Consider the following 19632-nt stretch of genomic DNA (forward strand, 5'->3'; position numbering starts at 1 on the left):
GGGGGGGGGGGGGGGGGGGACATGCTTGTTCTACTTTTCTTTCCCCAACCAACACACTCAAATGAAATGTTTTCTTGCCATCATACATTTAAACTGTCATTTGAAGAGATGTACTGTACAAATATTGAACACTAGTTTGGATTTTATGTTAACATCTGTTTATTAGCACAGAGAAATTAGGCAGTCCACGTAGTAAAAGAAAACAAATCTCTGGATAAATACGCTATGTGGCTGCTCCGGTACGGAACTTAGGCTTCAACTTAGCTGCAGACTAAATCCTATATAGACATATTAGCTGCATCCAAGCCAAACAGCTGTACGCAAGCAAGAAATAACCTTTAACGGGAGCAAATTTTGAAGGGAAAAAAAAAAAAAAGCTGTTTGAAGTTAAGATGAACTAATTTAGGATGTTAACGGCAGACTGCAGCCGAGTGGTGTTAACAAATCAGCGAATCCATCTGTGACTCTGAATGAGAGGACCTGCCAACAGCAGGACAGGGATCCAACCAGAGAGGAACTCTTCACACTAAGAATCTGTTTGGAAAGCCGTCTCCATGTGCGGCTGCACATCTGAGCTCACAGAATCACTAATTAAATGTGGTAGGAAAAAAAAAATAAAAAATATCAGAATTCTGGGGAGCCTCCTCAAACTTCTGGCAGTAAACAAAATTGTGGTTTTTACACATTAGATTTGATAAGCTACACAGACTAGCAGCTAACAACATGATCAAATCAAACTGGTTTGATGCTGAGATTACCAATTAAATGTGTCATAAAATGTCAACAGATAGCATAAAGCAATCTTCCCAACATCGAACGATTAAATGCCAATATTTGGTGTATTATTTATAGAGTCTTGCACAAACCTTCATACCCCTTGACATCAGACACGTTGCAACCATAAACTTTATAATCTGCAAGTGTGGTGATATACTGTATCCAGGGCTGAGTAAGTCTTTACTCTGCAGAGCCAACTCCAGCAGCAGGTCTGCACCAGCTTTACATTTCTAGAACTTGCCCTGTTTTTTCGAAACCACAAAAAACAGCAGGTCTGGGATTAGCTCTCCTAAAATTCTGCCTTACATTATTTTAAATCTCAGTCTGGATTTTGACTGAGCCAGTTTAAAATCATCAATATATTTCAGTCTTAAACATTAAATTGTTGCTCTAGCTGTATGTTCAGGGCTGCTTTGCTTGAGGGTGAACCTCCGCTGTAGTTTCAAGTCTTGTGCTGCCTCCACCCGCCAACGCCAGCCTGGTCTCATGTCTCAACTCAAGAAAAAGCGTTCCCAGAGTCCCATGCTGGGAAAAAAGGGGGAATGGAGGCTTGTGTTGGTCAACCACATTATATACCGATAGAATAGATTACTAAAAAGATTTCTCTTTTTCTTGGATTTTAATCTTTTTTTTTTACAACCAAGAAACATTCTCATTTTATTTGAATTAGAAAAGTCTGAGCAACCACTCAGCAGCTTTCCAAACAGAGCCTTAGAGGTTGGTGAAGAGCCCCACTCCGGAGCACAGTGGGTTGGGTGGGTTGTCTAGTGGAGATTACAGTCAGAAGCGGCAGAGTGACATGAAAGGAGGAGGGGGCATGCAGTTTCTGCTAATTTTACTCCCGCAAACTAAAGACTACTGGACATGGCAGAGGGAGTAGGGGAGGGGGTCAAAAAGAATGATCAGAAAATGGATTCGACTTTCACCTTTTCCTTTATCGCATCAACCTGGAAAGGAAATTCAGAGAGGCAACTTAAGGAGGAAAAAAAAAAAACAACAAACGGGAGTCTCCCCAAAACAGAAACTGACAGAAGAGAAAAAGATCAAACAGAAGGCTCGTCCCTAAGGGAACCACACAAAACCCTCCGAGCGGTGTGGGCAATTAATGCCACTTTTGATACAAATGCAGACTTTGAGATTTTTATGGTGCAGAAATTGCTCACTTTGCATTTTAGGCAAATGCAAAACTAGATGGATTAACTGCAAGGGGGGCAAATAAATTATGCTATTAAAATAATGCTACAAAATTAGTCTTAACCTTAAACTGTTAAAAAAAAAAAGAATCTTACAACTAAGACACTTTGGCTTAAAGTTTTTCAGAAATTCTTCGCTTAAGTTTGCTACCTGTAATGAAGACAACAGCTTGTATTTTCTGACTTGTAACAGAGCTATGAAGTAGTTCTGAATCTCCTCTGCAAAACATCTGTATGGAAAAGCAGCTCAAAATGGATGGAAAAACAAAATGCGACATCAATGATGGAACAATGATGACAGCAGCAGAGGAAGAGGAGCGAGGACAGACAGAGCTGCCAATATTGAAGGACTGGAGAGAAAACTTTACTGACAAACATAATTCACAAACACTTTTTAGCTTGCTGGTCTTCATAGGAAGGAAGGAATGGTGCAAGTTTGCAAAACTTTCTCCAAATCTTTCAATAGGTGACATGTAGCCTCTCTATTCAAAGAGAAAGAGCCTCTCTATTGAAAGAGAGAGGCGCCATGTCACTCATCATTTTCTGCTTTGTTTTTTATGTTTCTAACCAGATCTCAGTGCGAGACCGCTCATACCAGCCAACCCACCTTAGAGAGATACTCCCTCATGACCTGGATGAAGTATGGCATGGAGAAGTCCATGATGTTGTGTCGCCAGGCAGTTTCCAGCACCACGTCTGGCCGCAGCAGGTCGTAGCAGGTGAACAGGCAGGCGGCGAAACACTCCTTTTTGTCTTCGTTCAGGAACCAGGCCAAGAGCTCCTCGGCCAGCTCCGTGTCTTTGGACTCTGATGCATACTGCATGGCGTCCTGCGAGGAGATCACAAAGCCACATCAGTAATTTGGATTTTCGTGGGGAAGGGAAAGAAAGGGAGCACATCTGGAATTTTGCATTTCAGCGCAGCTTCTGGCACAAACGGTGAGACTGTACCGCACCTTGTAGAGCTTGTCCTTCTTGCAGAGCTCGACGCTCTGCTTCCAGCGGTTGTTGCCCTTGAAAAGATAAGCTGCAATCCTCCTGAATTCAATCAGTTCGTGCTTCTCCAGGCTCTGAGCCAGTGAGATGTTGTCAAAGTTATCGTACGCGTCGATGGATGTTCGCAGAGCCTGAAAGACAAAAACACAGGATGGGGGAGGGGGAGGGGTAAAGTTTAAAATCGAACCATTTGACAAACAAAGTCCATGTATGTTATATGAAAAAAAGTGTCAACTTTTTTGTCCCTAATTAAATATCAACATATTTAAAAGGCTGAAACTTGCAGCACAAGAATAGATAAACAATGACACAGATCGCATCGTACCGCGTAGTCTTCCTCATTAATGAAGAGGTTGTTGAGTGCCTCATTTACTGCCTTGTTGTTGTGATTCTGGACCGACCGCAGGTAAGTTTTGACGAGAGGCAGCTGCTTCATCTGGACACAGAATCAGATTTAAAATAAAGTTAATGAGCACCCCTATGCACAACGTTTCAAATGACCTTCAGCTGCCGTCAGTATGATGATTTGATTTTATTCGGGGCTAATTGCACCTTGCTAAAGAAGATCACGGCCCGGGTGTGGTCCAACCGGGGAGAGAGCACGATGAGCAGGTCGTTCAGTAACAACGGCTTGAACTCCAGATAAAACTGGATGGCCTTGTAGTACAGCTCTACATTCGCCACCTGGAATAAGACGCAGATGTTCAGTTCATCACAGATCCGTTTTCCTCAACAAAAACACAACAGTAGTATTTTTTTTCTTTTTTTTGTGCTCTTTTGTTGCCATTGATTCTTTTTCTCCTCGTTACCTTGGTGACGATGTCTTTGAACTGGCCCTCCTTCCAGGCGTCAGCTGGATGGTTCATCATGGTGATGATGGCGTTGTCATATTCCTCATACTTGTCATAGAGGAATACCAGCTCAGCCCAGAGGTGGGCCTGCTCAGCTGCCCTGAGAACCTGAAATACACACACACAAAAATAATTTCATTAACTCACATTTAACATCAGCAGAATTGTTTTTAATTTCCCAGTTTATGCATATTTGCCTAAAATGAATGACTTTACTGCTGAGTGACTGACAAAGAATCAAACACCTACTTTAGGAATGTTGACACGGGACCAGAAGAGCTCCAGGTGTTCCCTCATTTTCTGTGGCTTAAACTTGGAATAGAGGATGGCCAGCTCAGTGAACATTCCCATGTGGGCGCGTTCCAGACCCAGAGCGGCCTCAAGCATGGTGATCAGTTCTTCAAAGTAACCGCGGTCCTGCAGGAGACACAGAGGGACTGAAGGACACCAAGCAAGGACTCGCATTGACACAAAAAAATGGATTTTAGCCATTTGCTCTCATAGCAGATATGTTTTGTCCGATGAAAAGGCCATGGTAATTTCCGTGAAATTAATTCATGCCTACCTTCAGAAATCAAATCGAAATTCAAAGTATAAAATCTTTTTTTTTTTTTTTTTTCATATTTGACTGAAGCAATACCTGGTAGTAGTTGATTAGTTCCTCCAGCTCGTCGGCATGGACGACGATGTGCAGACCGCACATCTGGGCAAGACGGAACTCCTTCCCATCTACACAGGCGAAACACACCTGGAAGAGCAGAAAAATTTACTTCACACAAGTAAGTCAATAAATATATTGCAATACCAAATAATAAAACGAATCAGCTTCATCACCTCCTTCCAGGTGCGGGTGCTATTGGCTTTGCGCGCTCCGTCTACGGCTGCCTGGTATTCTCCCAAATGCACCAACGTGGAGGCCAGACGGCCAAAGTTGGAGACGTTGTTGTAAAGCAGCTTGGCTGCATCGTACATCTTGTCGTCATAACAACGATCGCCCACCTTAACAAAAAGAAACAGGAGGTCAAACCCAGAACGGACGCCTCGAGCGCCAGCTGCTCCAGATGCGAGTGAGCTCCCAGGACCTACTTGCTGAATGTGAGCGTTGTTGGGACCGTTGATGAACTCTTCCAGCTCCGCCAGACGATTGGTTTTGGCCAAAGCGAAGATCAGCTCCGTCTCAACATACGACTCCCGAGCCTTCTTACGAGCCATCTGCAAGAACTTTACCAGATCCTCCCAGTTTCCTGCACACGACCCGTCGATTATACATTTACCAAACATCAGCAATTTCAAATAAAATAGGGAAGAGGTTTTAAAATGAGAGATGATCAGGTAGAGAATGTCTCACCACTTTGGGCTGCAGCCTGTCCCACCTCCATGTAAGCAGACGGGTCATCAGCCTTGATGTAGGAGTCAATGGCTTCCTTGACCATTCCCTTCTGCAGCTGGGCCTTGGCCAGCTGACTCCACACTGGAGGCTCATTGCAACGCTCGGCAAATTCATATGCCCTGTCCAAGTTTCCAATGTGCTCAATCAGAACCTACAAAGGAAGAAGATCAAAGAAAAAGCTTAAAACATGGTTATTACTGTGGAGACTAGTATTAAAATAAGACAGAAAACAAAAAAACCTGAAGTACATTGGAAGCACACAACAGTGGAGCACATGGGCCTCACCTGAACAGCAGAGGTGTTGACGTCAAACTTCCTGAAAATTGCAAAGGCCTCCTCAAACAGCTCGTTGCTGATGGCAATATTTGCTATGTCTGGGGCATCGTAGTTGTCAAGGCGATTGATGTACTCCATAACACGAGTTCGGTCAGCTTTAATGGCCGTCAGAATGAGCAGGTTCTGCAGGTTTCTGAAAAGAGCAACGCATTTAACAGGTTATAAATTACATAAATGCCAGAGTTTATTTTCTCAACTGACAAAACTAATATGGGTTATGGAAGTCCATCGAGGAAGCAAGAAATGGATATCTGAGTAACTTGCTTAAAAAAAAAACCTGAAAGACAATCGGCTAAAAAGTCAGACTGGGGTTTGTTTGGGTTTTAGGGGGTGGCCGATGCATCACCTGTGCTCACTGAAGACAGAATTGTCCAGCACAATCTTTTCCAGCAGCTCAATGAGCTCATTGGGCAGGTCGGCCGTCATGAAAGCCTTCACTGTGACGGATACTTCCTCTGGATCCTGAGTCTCTGATAATGCTGTCTGGACCACCTACAGCAGAGGAACAGCGCACTTTATCCTCAATGGCTGATGATAATTTGGTCAGTCAGTTGTTTGTGTTAATATAGAAATCAAAAGTATGCCTCCCTTTGGTTACGCTTGTTATGCTTAGAGCTGAAACACTATTGGCTATCAGTCCAAACTAAAACAGAGAAGATCATGTTAAAACATTTGTGTAAAAACCAAAATGGGAGAAAATATTCTAATAATTGCATTTTGTCACTTTCTTTTGAACTTGGATCCCGTTTTGTTGTTTTGCAGGGGTTTAATGGATGTATTGTTAAACCCTAGTTGTTAAAATATGAAGGCTGTGATGATATTTCTGAATTAAGGCCGCTCACAATTATCACAATTAAAAGTTGCAGCATATTGAATTCATATTAGCTTCGGTATTAGAGACAGAAGCTGGTCAGACCTGGTCAATAAGGGGTCTTCTGTAGTTGTTGGTCTCCAGCAGGACACTCGCCCACAGCTCAGGGTTCTTGCGTCGTACAAGGTAGCGGGACAGACTCTTGAACAGCGAGTTTTCATTGCACACCTGGAACATATACAGTTGAAACAAATCATGGAAACATGAAAGCATTCCACATTTATGCCCCTAGCCAATAATTTCGGCTGTAAGGAATTAAACTTATTCCATAAACAGCTTCTTATTTGTAGCTCACGTGAATGAGTTCCTGGTCACACTGTCCTCTCTCGTAAGCCACGCAGGCCAGGTGGGGGTCTCTTTTCTCGCAGTATTTTCCCACGACACGGCTGTCGTAGAAAGGGTTCTCCCTTAGAAAGCGCTCAGGGTTGTTGTTGCTGTCGATGTAGATCTTGGCCAAAGCATTGTGGGTCGCGGGTTCCTCACAGCCGTCATGGATACGAGCCTCCAACCAGGGCAGCAGCAACTTCAGACTGCAGAGAGAATAAAACACTGATTTAGGGACAAGAGAAAAACACTCTGACGCACCTCATGTAACAGATATGTGTGATAATAGGTTTCACGTCTGAGGTAGTTTCATTCTTACCGATTTCTTTTCTCTACTTCAGCAACAAGTTCATCTGTAGAAAACTGCCCCCTAACCACCATGATCAGGTTCTTAATCACATCCTCAGCACAGTCCACGTCCAATAAACCTCCGATGACCACCGGCAGACGACTTGGGTTCACCTGGAGCAAATGATCAAGAAATCGTCGTGTTTATGCAAAAATGAGAAAAGCACAACCACGATGACATCAGAAGAGCTGCCTGTAAGAGAAGAAAAGTACCTTCTGGACGTAGATCTCGATGTATTTCTGAAGGCTGTTGCGATACAGGTAGAGGACCAGGTCATGGACAAAATCAAAGCGGTCGCATACAATGATTAAAGGAAGCTGGTCAGTAAGTTTAGCCTCCTGTTGGGCAAAAAAAAAAATACAAGCATTATTGGCAATAAAAACTTGTATTTTGATAAAATAAAATGTATAATAATATGTATGTATAATATGTATAATAATAAAAAAAAAACTTCACAGTAGGGTAAAAGTTCTATACTGCTCATTTCTAACCTTCAGGAAGTTCTTCACCCGCTCCGGGTCGTAGCAGTTACTTTCTCGACAGATTCTCTCCACCTCCTTAATCTGGCCAGTTTTGCAGGCGGCTTGAATATATTTGAAGTGGACCTCTGGATCTTGACTAAAGTTCACTATAGAACCCAGGAAGTAGAATAATCCTGGAAAAAAGATGGGAAAAAAACAACGAAATTTTCACAAACACTTTGGAAAAATAAAATAATTTTTGTGAGATCAACCAATCTCCACCTTACATCCAAGTTTGAAACGTATTTTCAACTCACCTTCAAAGCTCTTGAATGACTCAAACAGCTCAGTGAGGGACTGAGTAGTGAGCTGTTCATGGTACTTTGAAGCCACCTGCACACAGATCTGCAGGTTCTGGCGGATGTTGGCTGACAGCATGGCTCTCAGGCACTCCAGGGAGTCCTCCACTGAGAGGGAGCCGAAGAAATTCACCAACCACTGCAGGAACGATCAGAAAACATGCAGCAGATACAACTACACTCCTCGCAACCTGGCTAAATTCCTCATCACTCAGGTGTTTTAATTGTAATTTTTAGGAGTTTATTTCAATTTGATACCTCTGGGTTGAGAAGGTGCGTGTGCACCACGGCTCGCTTTATGTCATACAGGTCTGTGTAATGCTCCAGCGCCCTCTGCAGGAGGCCAGCCTTCTCACACAGCTGTGCCACATGGGCGCGGTCATAGTGGGTGAACATCTGATTGCCAAGGATGGCGTCTGCCACCTTAAGGATATGACACATGAAAGATAAATCGTCATTAGACGCTTTAAACTGGCTGTTCCTGCTACCATTCTCAGTGCTTGTAGCACTCTGTATGACAGGGTTTGGAGGGTAATCACTCATTTTACATTACTAACCCATTGTTGTTCACTATGTCGGTATTTGATTCTGAGAGTAGAACCCCTCAGCCATTGCTTGTAATTGTCAAACAACAATCATTGGCAACTCTGAATCAAACTTCTGGTTATTTGCATCTACCTGTGGAGCATGAACCAAGTTCATTTCCAGTAAACGTGTCTGCAGCGGTCCTTCCATGGGTCTGTTGTTTTTTAGAGCATCTAGTAAGAATGAGGTGCACTGCTGGATCAGGTTGTACTCCATAAACACGTCAACAATCTGGAGAAACACAATCATGTACGTATTTAATCATGTTCGTAAATGTTATTTGTTTTTTTTTAAAATGTAAAATAAGTAACACAACTGTACTGTTTAACAGCCGACACATATGTTGTACCTGTGTAATATCAGCAAGAGGTTCCTCATCCTGAACCAGCATCTGGGAGAACTGGAGACCTTGCTCTGGACTTATCCGCATAACGTTCCTCAACAAGAAGATCCAGTCTGGTGTGTAGCCCACCTGCAGGACCCACAGATTATTCCTTTGGTTTAACCAATTCATAATCCTTTATCTGAACATTAGATAAGCCAAGTTAAAATCCAAACTCCTCAATATGTTTTTCTGGATCACCCAACAAACATAGAATACATAAACGTTCTCCATCACACACCTTCTTGGCATAAAGAACGATCTTCTGAAACTGTCCAGTCTCTGCAAAGCACTGGATGACTTTATTTGGGACATTTGCTCTGAGATACACACTGAGGGCCAGAGTGGGATCGACAGACTTTACAAGGTCTCCGAGCTCCTCAGAACATTCCAGCTGGAAACAAACACACAAAGCAAATTAACAACAAAATGTGAGACCTAAAGTTATTACAACAAAAGAAAAAGAAAACTGAAATTTGGTTTTTACAGTTCCATAATCCAACAAAGTGAACTTGGCTGCCAGTGACAGACACATCCTCAAAAAGCATACAGTGAGAAAATCACCTGGAGACAATTGACTTTTTCAAGAGGTTTTAAGTACAGCTTGACTGTTGGTAAGGAAATGCATCTACCTTATCCTCCTTCAGCCATTTCTCCAGTAGCTGCTTGCGGCCCTGCTGAAGAACAGGCCTGCAGAGCTCCAGAGACTCAAACTTATTGAGCTGGCCTTGGTCCAGCAGGATGCCAAAGTACTGGAGCAAAGGAGAAGTCTGGCCCGGTTGTGCTGGAACACTTTGGAACCTCCGAATGGTGTCTGGGGTCCGCAGGATGCCCTGAAGCAGAAAATGGACAATCCATCCTCTTCATCAAATATAAAAAATATATATAAAAATAAATAAAGAATTTCACAGTATTTGGCTGGGGCTCTTAAGTCTGATCACAAATCTCCTCCTTTGTTTGTAACCATAAACTGAGCATTTATGTGATGTCGTGCGTGTGTCCATGTGTGTGTGCATGCACATTGGCATGCAGAAGTACCTTAGGAGCATTGGCCGCCACCTTGGCTGCTTCAGAGTAATTTCCTGCAGCAAACAGGGTGTTAAACTTGCGAGCGAATAGTTCCTCGGCACCAGCAAGGTTGTTGCGTACAGCCATGCGTAGAGCCAGGTCTGGGTTCTGGAGCACATTGGTGATGTATGGGATTATATTTTCCTCCTCCACACACACCGAAAGCACCTGGGGAAGAAAAGAAAATCATTAACGTACTATATCTGATGAAACAAAGACACACGTCAACAAAAGTTTTTACACCGCTTGATCTTTTTTACATTTGGTGTAAAAGAATGTGTGTAATTTGCTTACATTCAAAATGATCATACCATAAAATGTAAAAGAAAAAAAAATTCCCCCCCAAAAAATAATAACTGTAGTTAAGCAATGTTGCACTTAAGTACGGAACTGATTTTGATTTAACCACTGGATTACATTAATAAAAAAAAAAAAAAAAAAAAATTTGAACCAAAACTCAAATTCAAAATATGTTCTTGTCTTTATGCACAGTGCTAAAATATGTGTCACTGTAGGCATGTGCAACACTCTGAGCAGTGTGTGTAGGACCTGCAGGTGCAAGCCAAGACAAACAACAGGATTAGGTTGTGCAGCTTGCCTAGCCAAGCTTTGCCTCCCTGCTGTGGCGGTCACATGCTGCCCGAAAGTAAAAATGCTGCTGCAGCGAGATATTTTCACACAGATTTACTCAATCAAGGTCACACCCAAGGACCCAAGCTGATAGGCAGTAAGCTGACATACCACAGGGAAAATGAATCACCAACAAATGTCAGGACTAATACACACAAACGTGTAAGAGTATAGTTCAAGCATGCCTGTCGAGCGTGAGACAAGAGCCAGTTTAAAAATGAATTGTTAGGTGTTTAATTTGGAGCTGGCTCTAATGTTTGATCTCTAGTCCTGATTTGATAAACACAGATAGATAAATCAAGTTTATCAGCTGAAAATGTACCTGTCCTTTCCTGTTAACTCCAATGATCCCAGCAGTGGGTTCGTGTGAGGCAGTGACGAAAATGGTCTCCCCACTGATCCTGTTCATGTAGATGCAAGTTCCGGTCTCCAGATCATACAGGTGGATGTAGCCGTACTTTGTGATGAGAAAAACGACATCTTGCTTGGAGCTGATCTAGACGTGCAGAAAGAGAGAAAGGGGTCATACATGCAGCTAGCATCTAAATGTGAAAGTTCAGGTAGCGCTAGCAACCACCGGCTGGAAGCCACACTCCCAGAGGAAGAATGAAACGGTTCATTTCTATGGTGATCCAAAAGAACGCTGACTGGGAAACGGTAGCCAATCAGAGTCCTACTATTCCCTACAAATCCTGACTTTTGCAACGTCACAAGCTGGCTCAGGCACTGTCTGGATTTAGTTTATAATTAGCATTAGCCCAAAATTAAATTTGGACTGAAAAGAACTGCACAAATTGAAACCAAGTCATTTCCGTAAGTTAACATTTGTTATGAATTGGTGATTTATAAATAAACTGAACAAAACTGCATTCTAATGATCAACAGCATATGGAAGCATTGTACCTGCATAGCAACAGGGAAGTCATTCTGGGCTTCCGGAGGAAAGAAAACATCCACGGCTTTTTTGGGGAATGGTTGGTTTCCACTTGGCGGGGTTCCGACTTCAATAATATGAAGCTGGAAGTCAAAAAGAAATGAAGACAAAGTCAGCCAATGTGGGTTTGGGTTAAGCTTCAGGTTTTCAATTAAGTACATTTAAATTGGAATCTGGATGAAGTCAGCTGTGATCTCTTTATCTATGCAGCCGTGAGCGGGAGGCTTCGCGGCGCTGCTAAATCGTACTTTTCCTCCCGCTTGTCCCCGCACAGCAAAGCAGAACAGAGTTGATTCTTCGGTGTTGCCCTCCATCTTAAATTGTGCAAAGCCAGCAGCATGGCCTTCAATAGGCTGGGAGACCTTCCTGTCCACAGAGTACAACTGCATGGCACCAACAACACGGTTTTGCTGAAGGAGAAAGAAAAAATAAAACCATATATCTCACCGTCGCCGTTAAGACTCATTTATTATTAAAGCGCTCTTCTCGTGATTCTACCTGAGCTGAGATACCAATGAGGAGCAACCACTTCTGTTTGGCGTCAGTACGGTAGTTGATGATCTGGCAGCCTGCCAGGCTGGAGTGACGGTCAAACACTTTGATTGGTTGAGAATCGCCCTCCATGCTCCAGTGGTACACGGCGTTGTCTGTGACCAGGGCAACGGTGTTGAGAGAGATCCACTTCCAGAAAGTCACGTCGTCTGTCATGGTGTGAGCCTTCATCTTGCTTTTCATCTCAATGTTAAATATCTGCAGGGTCTTTGCAGCTGAAAACATCGAGAGAAAAGGTGACAGAAATGAATGCCGTGATCATCCGACACCATTTCAAATATTTACTTCAAACAAGGGTTATGACTTAAGGTACGACAACGCACAAGCCAAAGCAAACTTTTGGATTAAACCTACCATTGAGGCATACCTACTCCAGCTGCTGGATAAGTGCTGGAAATCAGGGACTTGACTTACAAAAACGGGCCATTAAATAAAAAAATAATAGCCAGAAACAGCAGAAAAACAAAAAGGCCAAAACAAAGGCAACCACTAATATAGATCTGCATTCAATCACGCTAGATGCCACAACCTCTTAATGTCAAATTTATTTGTTAAAGTCACAATTAACGCCTCTGCTAAAAAGGAGCTTCTGCTCTTAAATGCAGCCCCGTGTTGTATTTCTTTGCCACTTTGCTATGTAGGAACTCTATAAGGGAGACGACAACACAGCTGAAATATGGAGCTACGTTACCATAACGGCGAAACTGGATTGTAAAATGAGGACATATGTTACAGGCCAGGTGGATCCTTTTTTTGAGATATACTTGCATTCATCACAAGTAATAATATAAGTTTTTTCAGATGATTGTTCTTAAAAAGTTTTAGTCTCAAAATAAATATAATACAATGCTTCGGTTGGCGTGTCTTGTAGATTTTAATAGACAAAATATATTTTTCTTCTCCATAATTTGTACCCAATGTGTAATAATGGAACTGCAATGTTTTTGTTGATACTGTGGCAGACACATTGTTTAGGTGTATTTTTTTTTCTCTTGCCTTTTAATGCAAAGCCAGGCATATTTTATAAAATGCTGTCTCCAGAAATAAACATGATGGCCTTTGGAGGTCAAACTGAAGACTCTGTGTGAAATCTTCAACTTCTAAGATCACCCAGAAAAATGAAACTTCGGGCATGTTCGAGCTTCAGCGGCATTTAAGAACATAGAGTGGATTAATTTAGGCTGGGTGTGAATGCAGATTAGGAAGAAGCACAAAGACAAACAGATGTGATAACGAGGAGGATGCTGGACAGATGCACTCAAACCCATTTTTATTTCCTCCAGTTCAATCTTGTTGGAGGAAAGTGTCTGTTTATTGAGCTATGTGGAGCAAATATCCCTTATTAGCAGTGGCTATTCTAAATAAGCAATCCAAAATAGACAATGAAGTATAGATATTATAAATCTATTCAAATGTAACCATCAGCCCAGCTCTGAATGTGCTGGTACATTCTTTTAAGATCAATGCCAATTTTTGGTGTTCCCAGCTTGCCAGATTTATCACAGGCTGTGCACAATATTTTGTTGCTCTAATGAATCAATGTTTTCCTCCGATCTTCATATTTTCCTCCTGTACAATAAAGCTCATCATGACAGAGCGCCTGCATCAGCTCCCATTTTGCCTGAATCGTCTCACCTGTCCTGCCCATTGATCTATCAAAACATCTGAGAGCTGCTGAAACGCTAGTCAATGAATTTTATGACGTTTGAAGCAAAGTGCTGCTGTGAAAAAGCAGAACGACTTTTGTCAATTCTGTCTGTAAAATTAACTGAAACAGGGTTAAATGCAAGTCAAATTGTTAATATGTTTAACATAAAGAAAGTAATAATAACACTATCAAATCACTAAAGCAATCTAATATGGAGGGAAATAGAGGCTGTTTTATTTTTAAGAGCACTATGTGTGTTTCTGGTTTATAATCTACTGCAAAAAAAAGATACCGATTTTAAATTTGCAATAATTAAAAAAAAAAAAAATCAAGAAAAAATATTTAAGTTAATTTCACCCATCCCTTAATTAAGGCTGAACTGCAGAAACTCTTCAGCACAATATTCTTTGGCTGCCAGGAAGAACTGATTAGTGAGACTGCAGAGCCTCAAACATCATTAAGTGGGTGAAATCATACAAAAATCATACTACTAGTGTAGACGATGTAATAGTGGTGGAACCATACTTTTAATTTTTATAACCTAGTGGAAAAATAAAAAGGATTCACAGAAGCAAACATGATTATACTACACTGCTGAGTATTTTTAAATATCTGATTGATAACGGGAACAATTGTACTGGAACGCTACGGCTTGTTTCGTTTCTCACCACGGATGCAGGCAATTAAAGGTGTTTTCCTATCTGTAAATCAGCTTTAACATGTTCAACACCAGCCCAGATGCAATTACTCAAAGATTTATATCACACATCAAATAAACAAACTCAAAATTCCATGCAGGCAAAAATATTTTGCAGTCTTTAAAAGGTTTAAATAAACCCTATAATGTGTATTTACATACTGTACAAAACAGAAGACTTAAAAATATGCTGTACAGTATGTTGTGGAAAATAAGATGTAGATTAAAATATATGTACATTGTATCAAATGTACAAACACACACTACAAAAAAAAAAAAGAAGAAGAAGATGGCGAATTTAAAGCCATTTTGGTAATCTCTGCTTCTGCAGGGTTATTTTTTTTATCTCAAGCACTGGATTAAATTACAATCAGCAAAGTGCAAACATTTTAAGACAGTGCATACAGGAACACTTTGACAACTCGGGATATGTAAAATTCAACTCACCGTCTGCAAACATAAGAGAGCAGTAAGAAATGAAAAAAAGAGCAAAAACAAGCAAAACAGACAAAGCATTTATGACAGCATGACATTTTACTATTTCTACTGCTACTTTTCCTAATAGTACTTTACATTGGAATTGGTAACACTACACTGCAGTTGTTGACAAACAAAGATGGAAATGATCTACTTATGAACATCGAAATGAAAAGCAGAATATGAAAGCTACGTAACTGACAACACAGTTAATTTACACAAATGATCCCGTGACTTAGACAAAAAAAAAATAGCAAGAAATTTGACCGGCCAAATCTTAACTGTTAACGTTTACTTTTTTGGACAATGTCGGGGGGGGAAAAAAAAAAAAAAAAAAAAAAAAAAAACCAAAAACACTCTCTATGTCCTAACCATACGACATGGATTCAAGCGATTGCTTACCTTTAAGGGCGATAACTTTGCTGGCGGGATTCATGATGGCGCTGTCGGCAGAGATGGGCCGGCGGATTGGGTTGTTGGGATCGGCCATGTCAATGATGACAACCTGGGCCTGCTCACCCACTTTCTCCCTCACGCAGATGAACTTGTCAGACTCCATGGTAAGAGTGCTGAAGCCAATGTTGGCTGGGTTGATCCCCAAGTTCTGGAGCTGTCACAGAGACATGAAAACTGTTTGAGCAGCACAGCCTACACAGTCTTTTACATTTCTAGAGCAAGAGATGTAAAAGATCATCCATGGGTTGCAAAACCCACATTATGGACATTATTTATATCATAAGTTTTAAAAAAATAAAAAAAAAAAAAAAAAAAAAAGCAACAAAGGAATATACTGCTCAAAAAAATAAAGGGAACATTTCACTTTAATTTTGTGTGTGGCTCCAAATCCAGGCCTCCATTGGTTAATAAATTTGATTTCCATTGATGATTTTTGTGTGATTTTGTTGTCAGCACATTCAACTTTGTACAGAACAAAGTATTCAATGAGAATATTTCATTCATTCAGATCTAGGATGTGTTATTTGAGTTTTCCCTTTATTTTTTTGAGCAGTGTACTTTACATGTAACGTACAAGCAGCCCAGGAAGGAGAAATGTTGGTTCCTTCCTAGCACTAATTGCTTAGAATTCATCAAGGAAATAAGAGCCTACAAGTAAAGATGCACAACTCAATCAGCCAGAGATAATCAAATCAAATACTGAAATTGTCTTCCCCTCCCACCCCAAGACAGTTAATTTAGCAAAACTGTTTCCCAATATCTGAACAAGTTCAAGTAAAAACCATAACAGAAAAACATAAAGATTAGGGACAAATCTGTTTTAATAAATAAATGACGACATCCTTGTGGTTATATCCTTTTTTGCTGTATTGAGAGCAACATGCAGCACATTTTTATTCCACATATAACAGGCTTTAGAAAATATCATAAAGTCGTATCAGCCAGGAAAAGCCTGATGGGTTCATCACTAATTGCAAGATGACCCCATTGATGCATCAAAGCGCTCGTTTCGGTCTCATTTTGAATAAACTCAGAGTGAAGTGCATTAAAGCACCAGCTCCTAACTCTATCCCTCCAGCTACAAAAACCTGACTCAAATTGGTCAGTAATTGGCAGGTTCATGCTCAACTTGTTGACAAGCTGTTGAAGTAATTCATTTCAGTAAATCAAGTACATTGAGGAAAGAGGTGAAAATGCAGTTAAGTGTTCCCCAATGCCCATAGATGGAATAAAGACCCCGTTTGTTGATGTAGTTTTTATATTTGGACTTCTGATCACCAGTCAAAGGCGATCAAGTTAAAATTGCCCAATTACGTTCATTAGATACTATACCAGGGATTCTGAAAACCTGGACGCTTGATATATGGCCACAGTACTCGATGTATGCAAGGAATAAATAATGAATAACCTTGTTATTTATGAACACAAGTCATCTGCCAACCACAATAATACTGATGAAATGTAGTGTGAATTTTGTGCTCGTATCATTTTTGTCTTTCAAAAAGTATTCTTTTATTTTACATAATGCTATATTTTAAAATAAATAATTGGCGATAACTCAATGGTAAGTTTTCACAAGCTTTACTAAAACATTAAAATGAAATCTAAGAAGAAAAAAAAACAAAAACAACATTTCATAAGGTTATAGATTAAGGCTGCTCAATGATGTCAGACATTTTGATGTTATGTTTATCCTTGGGTTAAGCATGAAAACTAACAGCCTCAAGTTTGGCATCATTATGCTATCTATACATTCAAAGTTTTGGGTTGAGTGTCACACAACCAACAGTTTTAGGCATTTTTGAGCAATATATGTTTTGAGTTATTGCTTAGAGTGCAAAGCAAATAAAAGGGATGTAATCCTCACTAGTTGTTCCTCATCCAGAAATCAAATTTGGAATTTTTAGCATAAGGGTTGCACATCTAGGTGTGGCAAGTTTTCCTAAACCTCTGCCATACCACCAGAAAATGTGACCATAAAGTTAAATAGAGAACATTATGTACCATGTGTAGGATTGTAATAATCAGAAAAATGACATAAATAAGCGGTTTTAAAAACCAAATTAAATTTCTATTCAGATATGCGAAAGAAATATAATCACAGTCACATTCACAGTCGGAGTCCCTATGCAAATTCAATAATCCAGCAGAACCAGAAGCTGGGAAGTGATTGAAATGTACTGCAGTCATATCTACGGCTTTAGGGAAATCTAAATAGTTGGGGAAAAATCGGACGCCTCATTGATCGAGTCGCTATTTTGCGTCAGACGACAGATTGACGACATTACATTTAGTCAGAAACGTCATTTAGATAAAACGTGCAATGCAAATCGCTAGTCGTGACACAACGCTCTGTGTATGACGTTATATGGCAATAGGTCCTGTCAAACTGCAGCTGATCGGGCTTTAATAACCCGCTTCTCTTCATCCGAAGGCCATTGTGACTGTAACAATGTGATACAAACGTATTTATGACAGCTTTCCTAAGCACAATGTGCGATGGTGCCTGAACGGTAACTTAAATATTCCAGCGCCGTTATAATTAAATCACTCTCAACATCCCATACGATCCGCTAACTAACGGTTCAGGCGCTTATGCAAAAGCTAGCAGCTCAACTAATTAAGCTACACGTACGACAACCATTACAGAAAAAATGAAGAATTGTTTAACATGCCTATAAAAGAGTGGCAGAAAGAAATGTTTCTAGTAGAGAAAAGCGTTTTAACTCGAGTTCACAAGCATAAGACTGATGAATGAAGATACCAGTTGGCTAAACGGGGGAGGGGAGGTCATTCATTTGCTGCGGGTATTGACGTTAGCTTGTCTAGCAAACTATCAAACGGTTATTATACAGAGAAAAAGACATGTAATGAAAACGCTGGGAATTGTGAAGCTGTAGCGCTTCTTCGCATACCTGCAGGTGCTCCTGGAAGCGGATAGGCAGGATTTGAGCCATGGTGATTTCTTGAGCTTCTCCGGAGTCCTGAAATTCTAGCCGTACAGCTAGCTAGCTCGGCAGTTAGCACCGCGCTAGCTACGACCTCTTCACTGAGAGTGTAGGTCGGAGCCAGTCAGTGAAAACGGCTGCACGGCGAGAAGGAAAATCACTATGACGTGTTTTTAGTTGTGTTTCCGAAATCTGATACTCTTGAAAATGTTAAATTTGTCTTCCTTTTGTGTATGCTTTCTGCACAGCATCGATGGATAGCGGCAGCTACGGCTGATCTTCTCTCTGAAATCCGCAATGGCGGCGGAAACGGCTCAGTGTTCCCTCTCCGGAAGCATCCAGAGAGCTCTGGAAGGACACTGGCTCTTTCCTCGTGTTAAATCTGTTTTTGAGATTTAACCAGTTTTATTCCTGATTTAATTAACTGTTACGAAATAAAGCCTTGCTGTGCTTCAGCCACTTGCGTTAGTAAAAAAAAAAAAAAAAAAAATTAATCTCAAATAATTCCTTTAACGGTTTATTTTAATTAAAAACCTCTCCAAAATGTTTAACAGTTCAGATGATGCAGATAAGATAAATATAAATAAAATTAAATTTAACTGGAAGCCGTGGATACAGTCTACACATTTGTACTTTTATAGTGATTATTTTTACACTTAATCTTCCTCAGATCGGATCAGAGGTTATAAGCACTGGAGGTTAATGAATGGCTCTCTGCACACCCCATATTATCAAACACACTCACTTCACATAGTCTTTATGCAGAAAACCTTTTTATGATTCAGCATTTCAGACACACTATTGAAAGATAAACTTTTGGAGTATGTTCTATATTGGAGACGTCTACATTATTTTTTTAGGATGCCTTTTTTAATCAAAGGTTGTCTGACAGCCAGAAAATATGCTTTTTAAGGTAAAATATAGTAAACTTCAATGTTTTTAAACAGGGATCATGTTTAGTGCAGCCTCCACCACATTGAAAACTACCGCTAACATAGAGTTAGTAAGAAAATTACAATTTAGGAATCAACATTTTCTTTAATATTTGTTCAGCTTAGAGTTGTCTTCATGACACCAGATGAAGCTCCAACGTTTCATCTGTGAAAGCTATGGAGCTTTCACACCTGTTGCTGTACACTGACTGCTATGCAGCTGGCTTACACTATTTCCACTATTTTAAAGCAAAGCTTTCATCTGTCTTAAAACTTTAAATATTCTCTAAAAAAAACTGACTTAGAAAATCAGGGATCGCAACACAAAGTACCATGTTCATCTCAAGAAATTAATTTAGTTTAATATTTTAAACATAAATATATGAAAATAGCATACTTATGTCCTTCCTTAATTTG

General features: G+C 40.5%; 1 protein-coding gene and 1 long non-coding RNA gene across 7 annotated transcripts in view; one reads left to right on the forward strand and one right to left on the reverse strand.

The window, feature by feature from the left end:
• Nucleotides 1-18658, reverse strand: part of LOC106945122 (clathrin heavy chain 1) — a 25229-nt gene extending 6571 nt beyond the window's left edge. Inside the window, exons 1-32 of one of the 6 annotated variants that reach the window (XM_015028563.1) lie at nt 18251-18657; nt 15282-15489; nt 14850-14852; nt 12004-12272; nt 11754-11915; nt 11475-11588; nt 10894-11067; nt 9912-10109; nt 9506-9706; nt 9115-9267; nt 8841-8963; nt 8585-8722; nt 8165-8329; nt 7865-8045; nt 7578-7741; nt 7299-7424; nt 7057-7199; nt 6709-6943; nt 6459-6581; nt 5889-6034; nt 5492-5675; nt 5165-5357; nt 4903-5060; nt 4651-4815; nt 4457-4564; nt 4066-4233; nt 3775-3924; nt 3518-3649; nt 3291-3401; nt 2926-3096; nt 2578-2799; nt 1704-1724 (exon numbers count right to left, since the gene is read on the reverse strand). In XM_015028563.1, coding sequence (XP_014884049.1) covers nt 1704-1724; nt 2578-2799; nt 2926-3096; nt 3291-3401; nt 3518-3649; nt 3775-3924; nt 4066-4233; nt 4457-4564; nt 4651-4815; nt 4903-5060; nt 5165-5357; nt 5492-5675; nt 5889-6034; nt 6459-6581; nt 6709-6943; nt 7057-7199; nt 7299-7424; nt 7578-7741; nt 7865-8045; nt 8165-8329; nt 8585-8722; nt 8841-8963; nt 9115-9267; nt 9506-9706; nt 9912-10109; nt 10894-11067; nt 11475-11588; nt 11754-11915; nt 12004-12272; nt 14850-14852; nt 15282-15489; nt 18251-18292 — 4851 coding nt within the window. In that variant the 5' untranslated portion in view covers nt 18293-18657. Of the gene's footprint in view, nt 1-1703; nt 1725-2577; nt 2800-2925; nt 3097-3290; nt 3402-3517; nt 3650-3774; nt 3925-4065; nt 4234-4456; nt 4565-4650; nt 4816-4902; nt 5061-5164; nt 5358-5491; nt 5676-5888; nt 6035-6458; nt 6582-6708; nt 6944-7056; nt 7200-7298; nt 7425-7577; nt 7742-7864; nt 8046-8164; nt 8330-8584; nt 8723-8840; nt 8964-9114; nt 9268-9505; nt 9707-9911; nt 10110-10893; nt 11068-11474; nt 11589-11753; nt 11916-12003; nt 12273-14849; nt 14853-15281; nt 15490-18250 lie in introns of all 6 variants that reach the window. The other 5 variants (XM_015028567.1, XM_015028564.1, XM_015028565.1 and 2 more) reach the window with 5 other exon arrangements.
• The window catches only part of LOC106945131 (uncharacterized), a 28671-nt gene continuing 9045 nt past the window's right edge, over nt 7-19632 (forward strand). Inside the window, exons 1-3 of the long non-coding RNA XR_001424486.1 lie at nt 7-147; nt 185-192; nt 17096-17101. This is a non-coding gene — a long non-coding RNA (uncharacterized LOC106945131). The remainder of the gene's footprint in view (nt 148-184; nt 193-17095; nt 17102-19632) is intronic.

Source organism: Poecilia latipinna, unplaced genomic scaffold, assembly GCF_001443285.1.
Source record: "Poecilia latipinna isolate Pla-1442-1.1 unplaced genomic scaffold, P_latipinna-1.0 Scaffold129, whole genome shotgun sequence".
Lineage (NCBI taxonomy): Eukaryota > Metazoa > Chordata > Actinopteri > Cyprinodontiformes > Poeciliidae > Poecilia > Poecilia latipinna.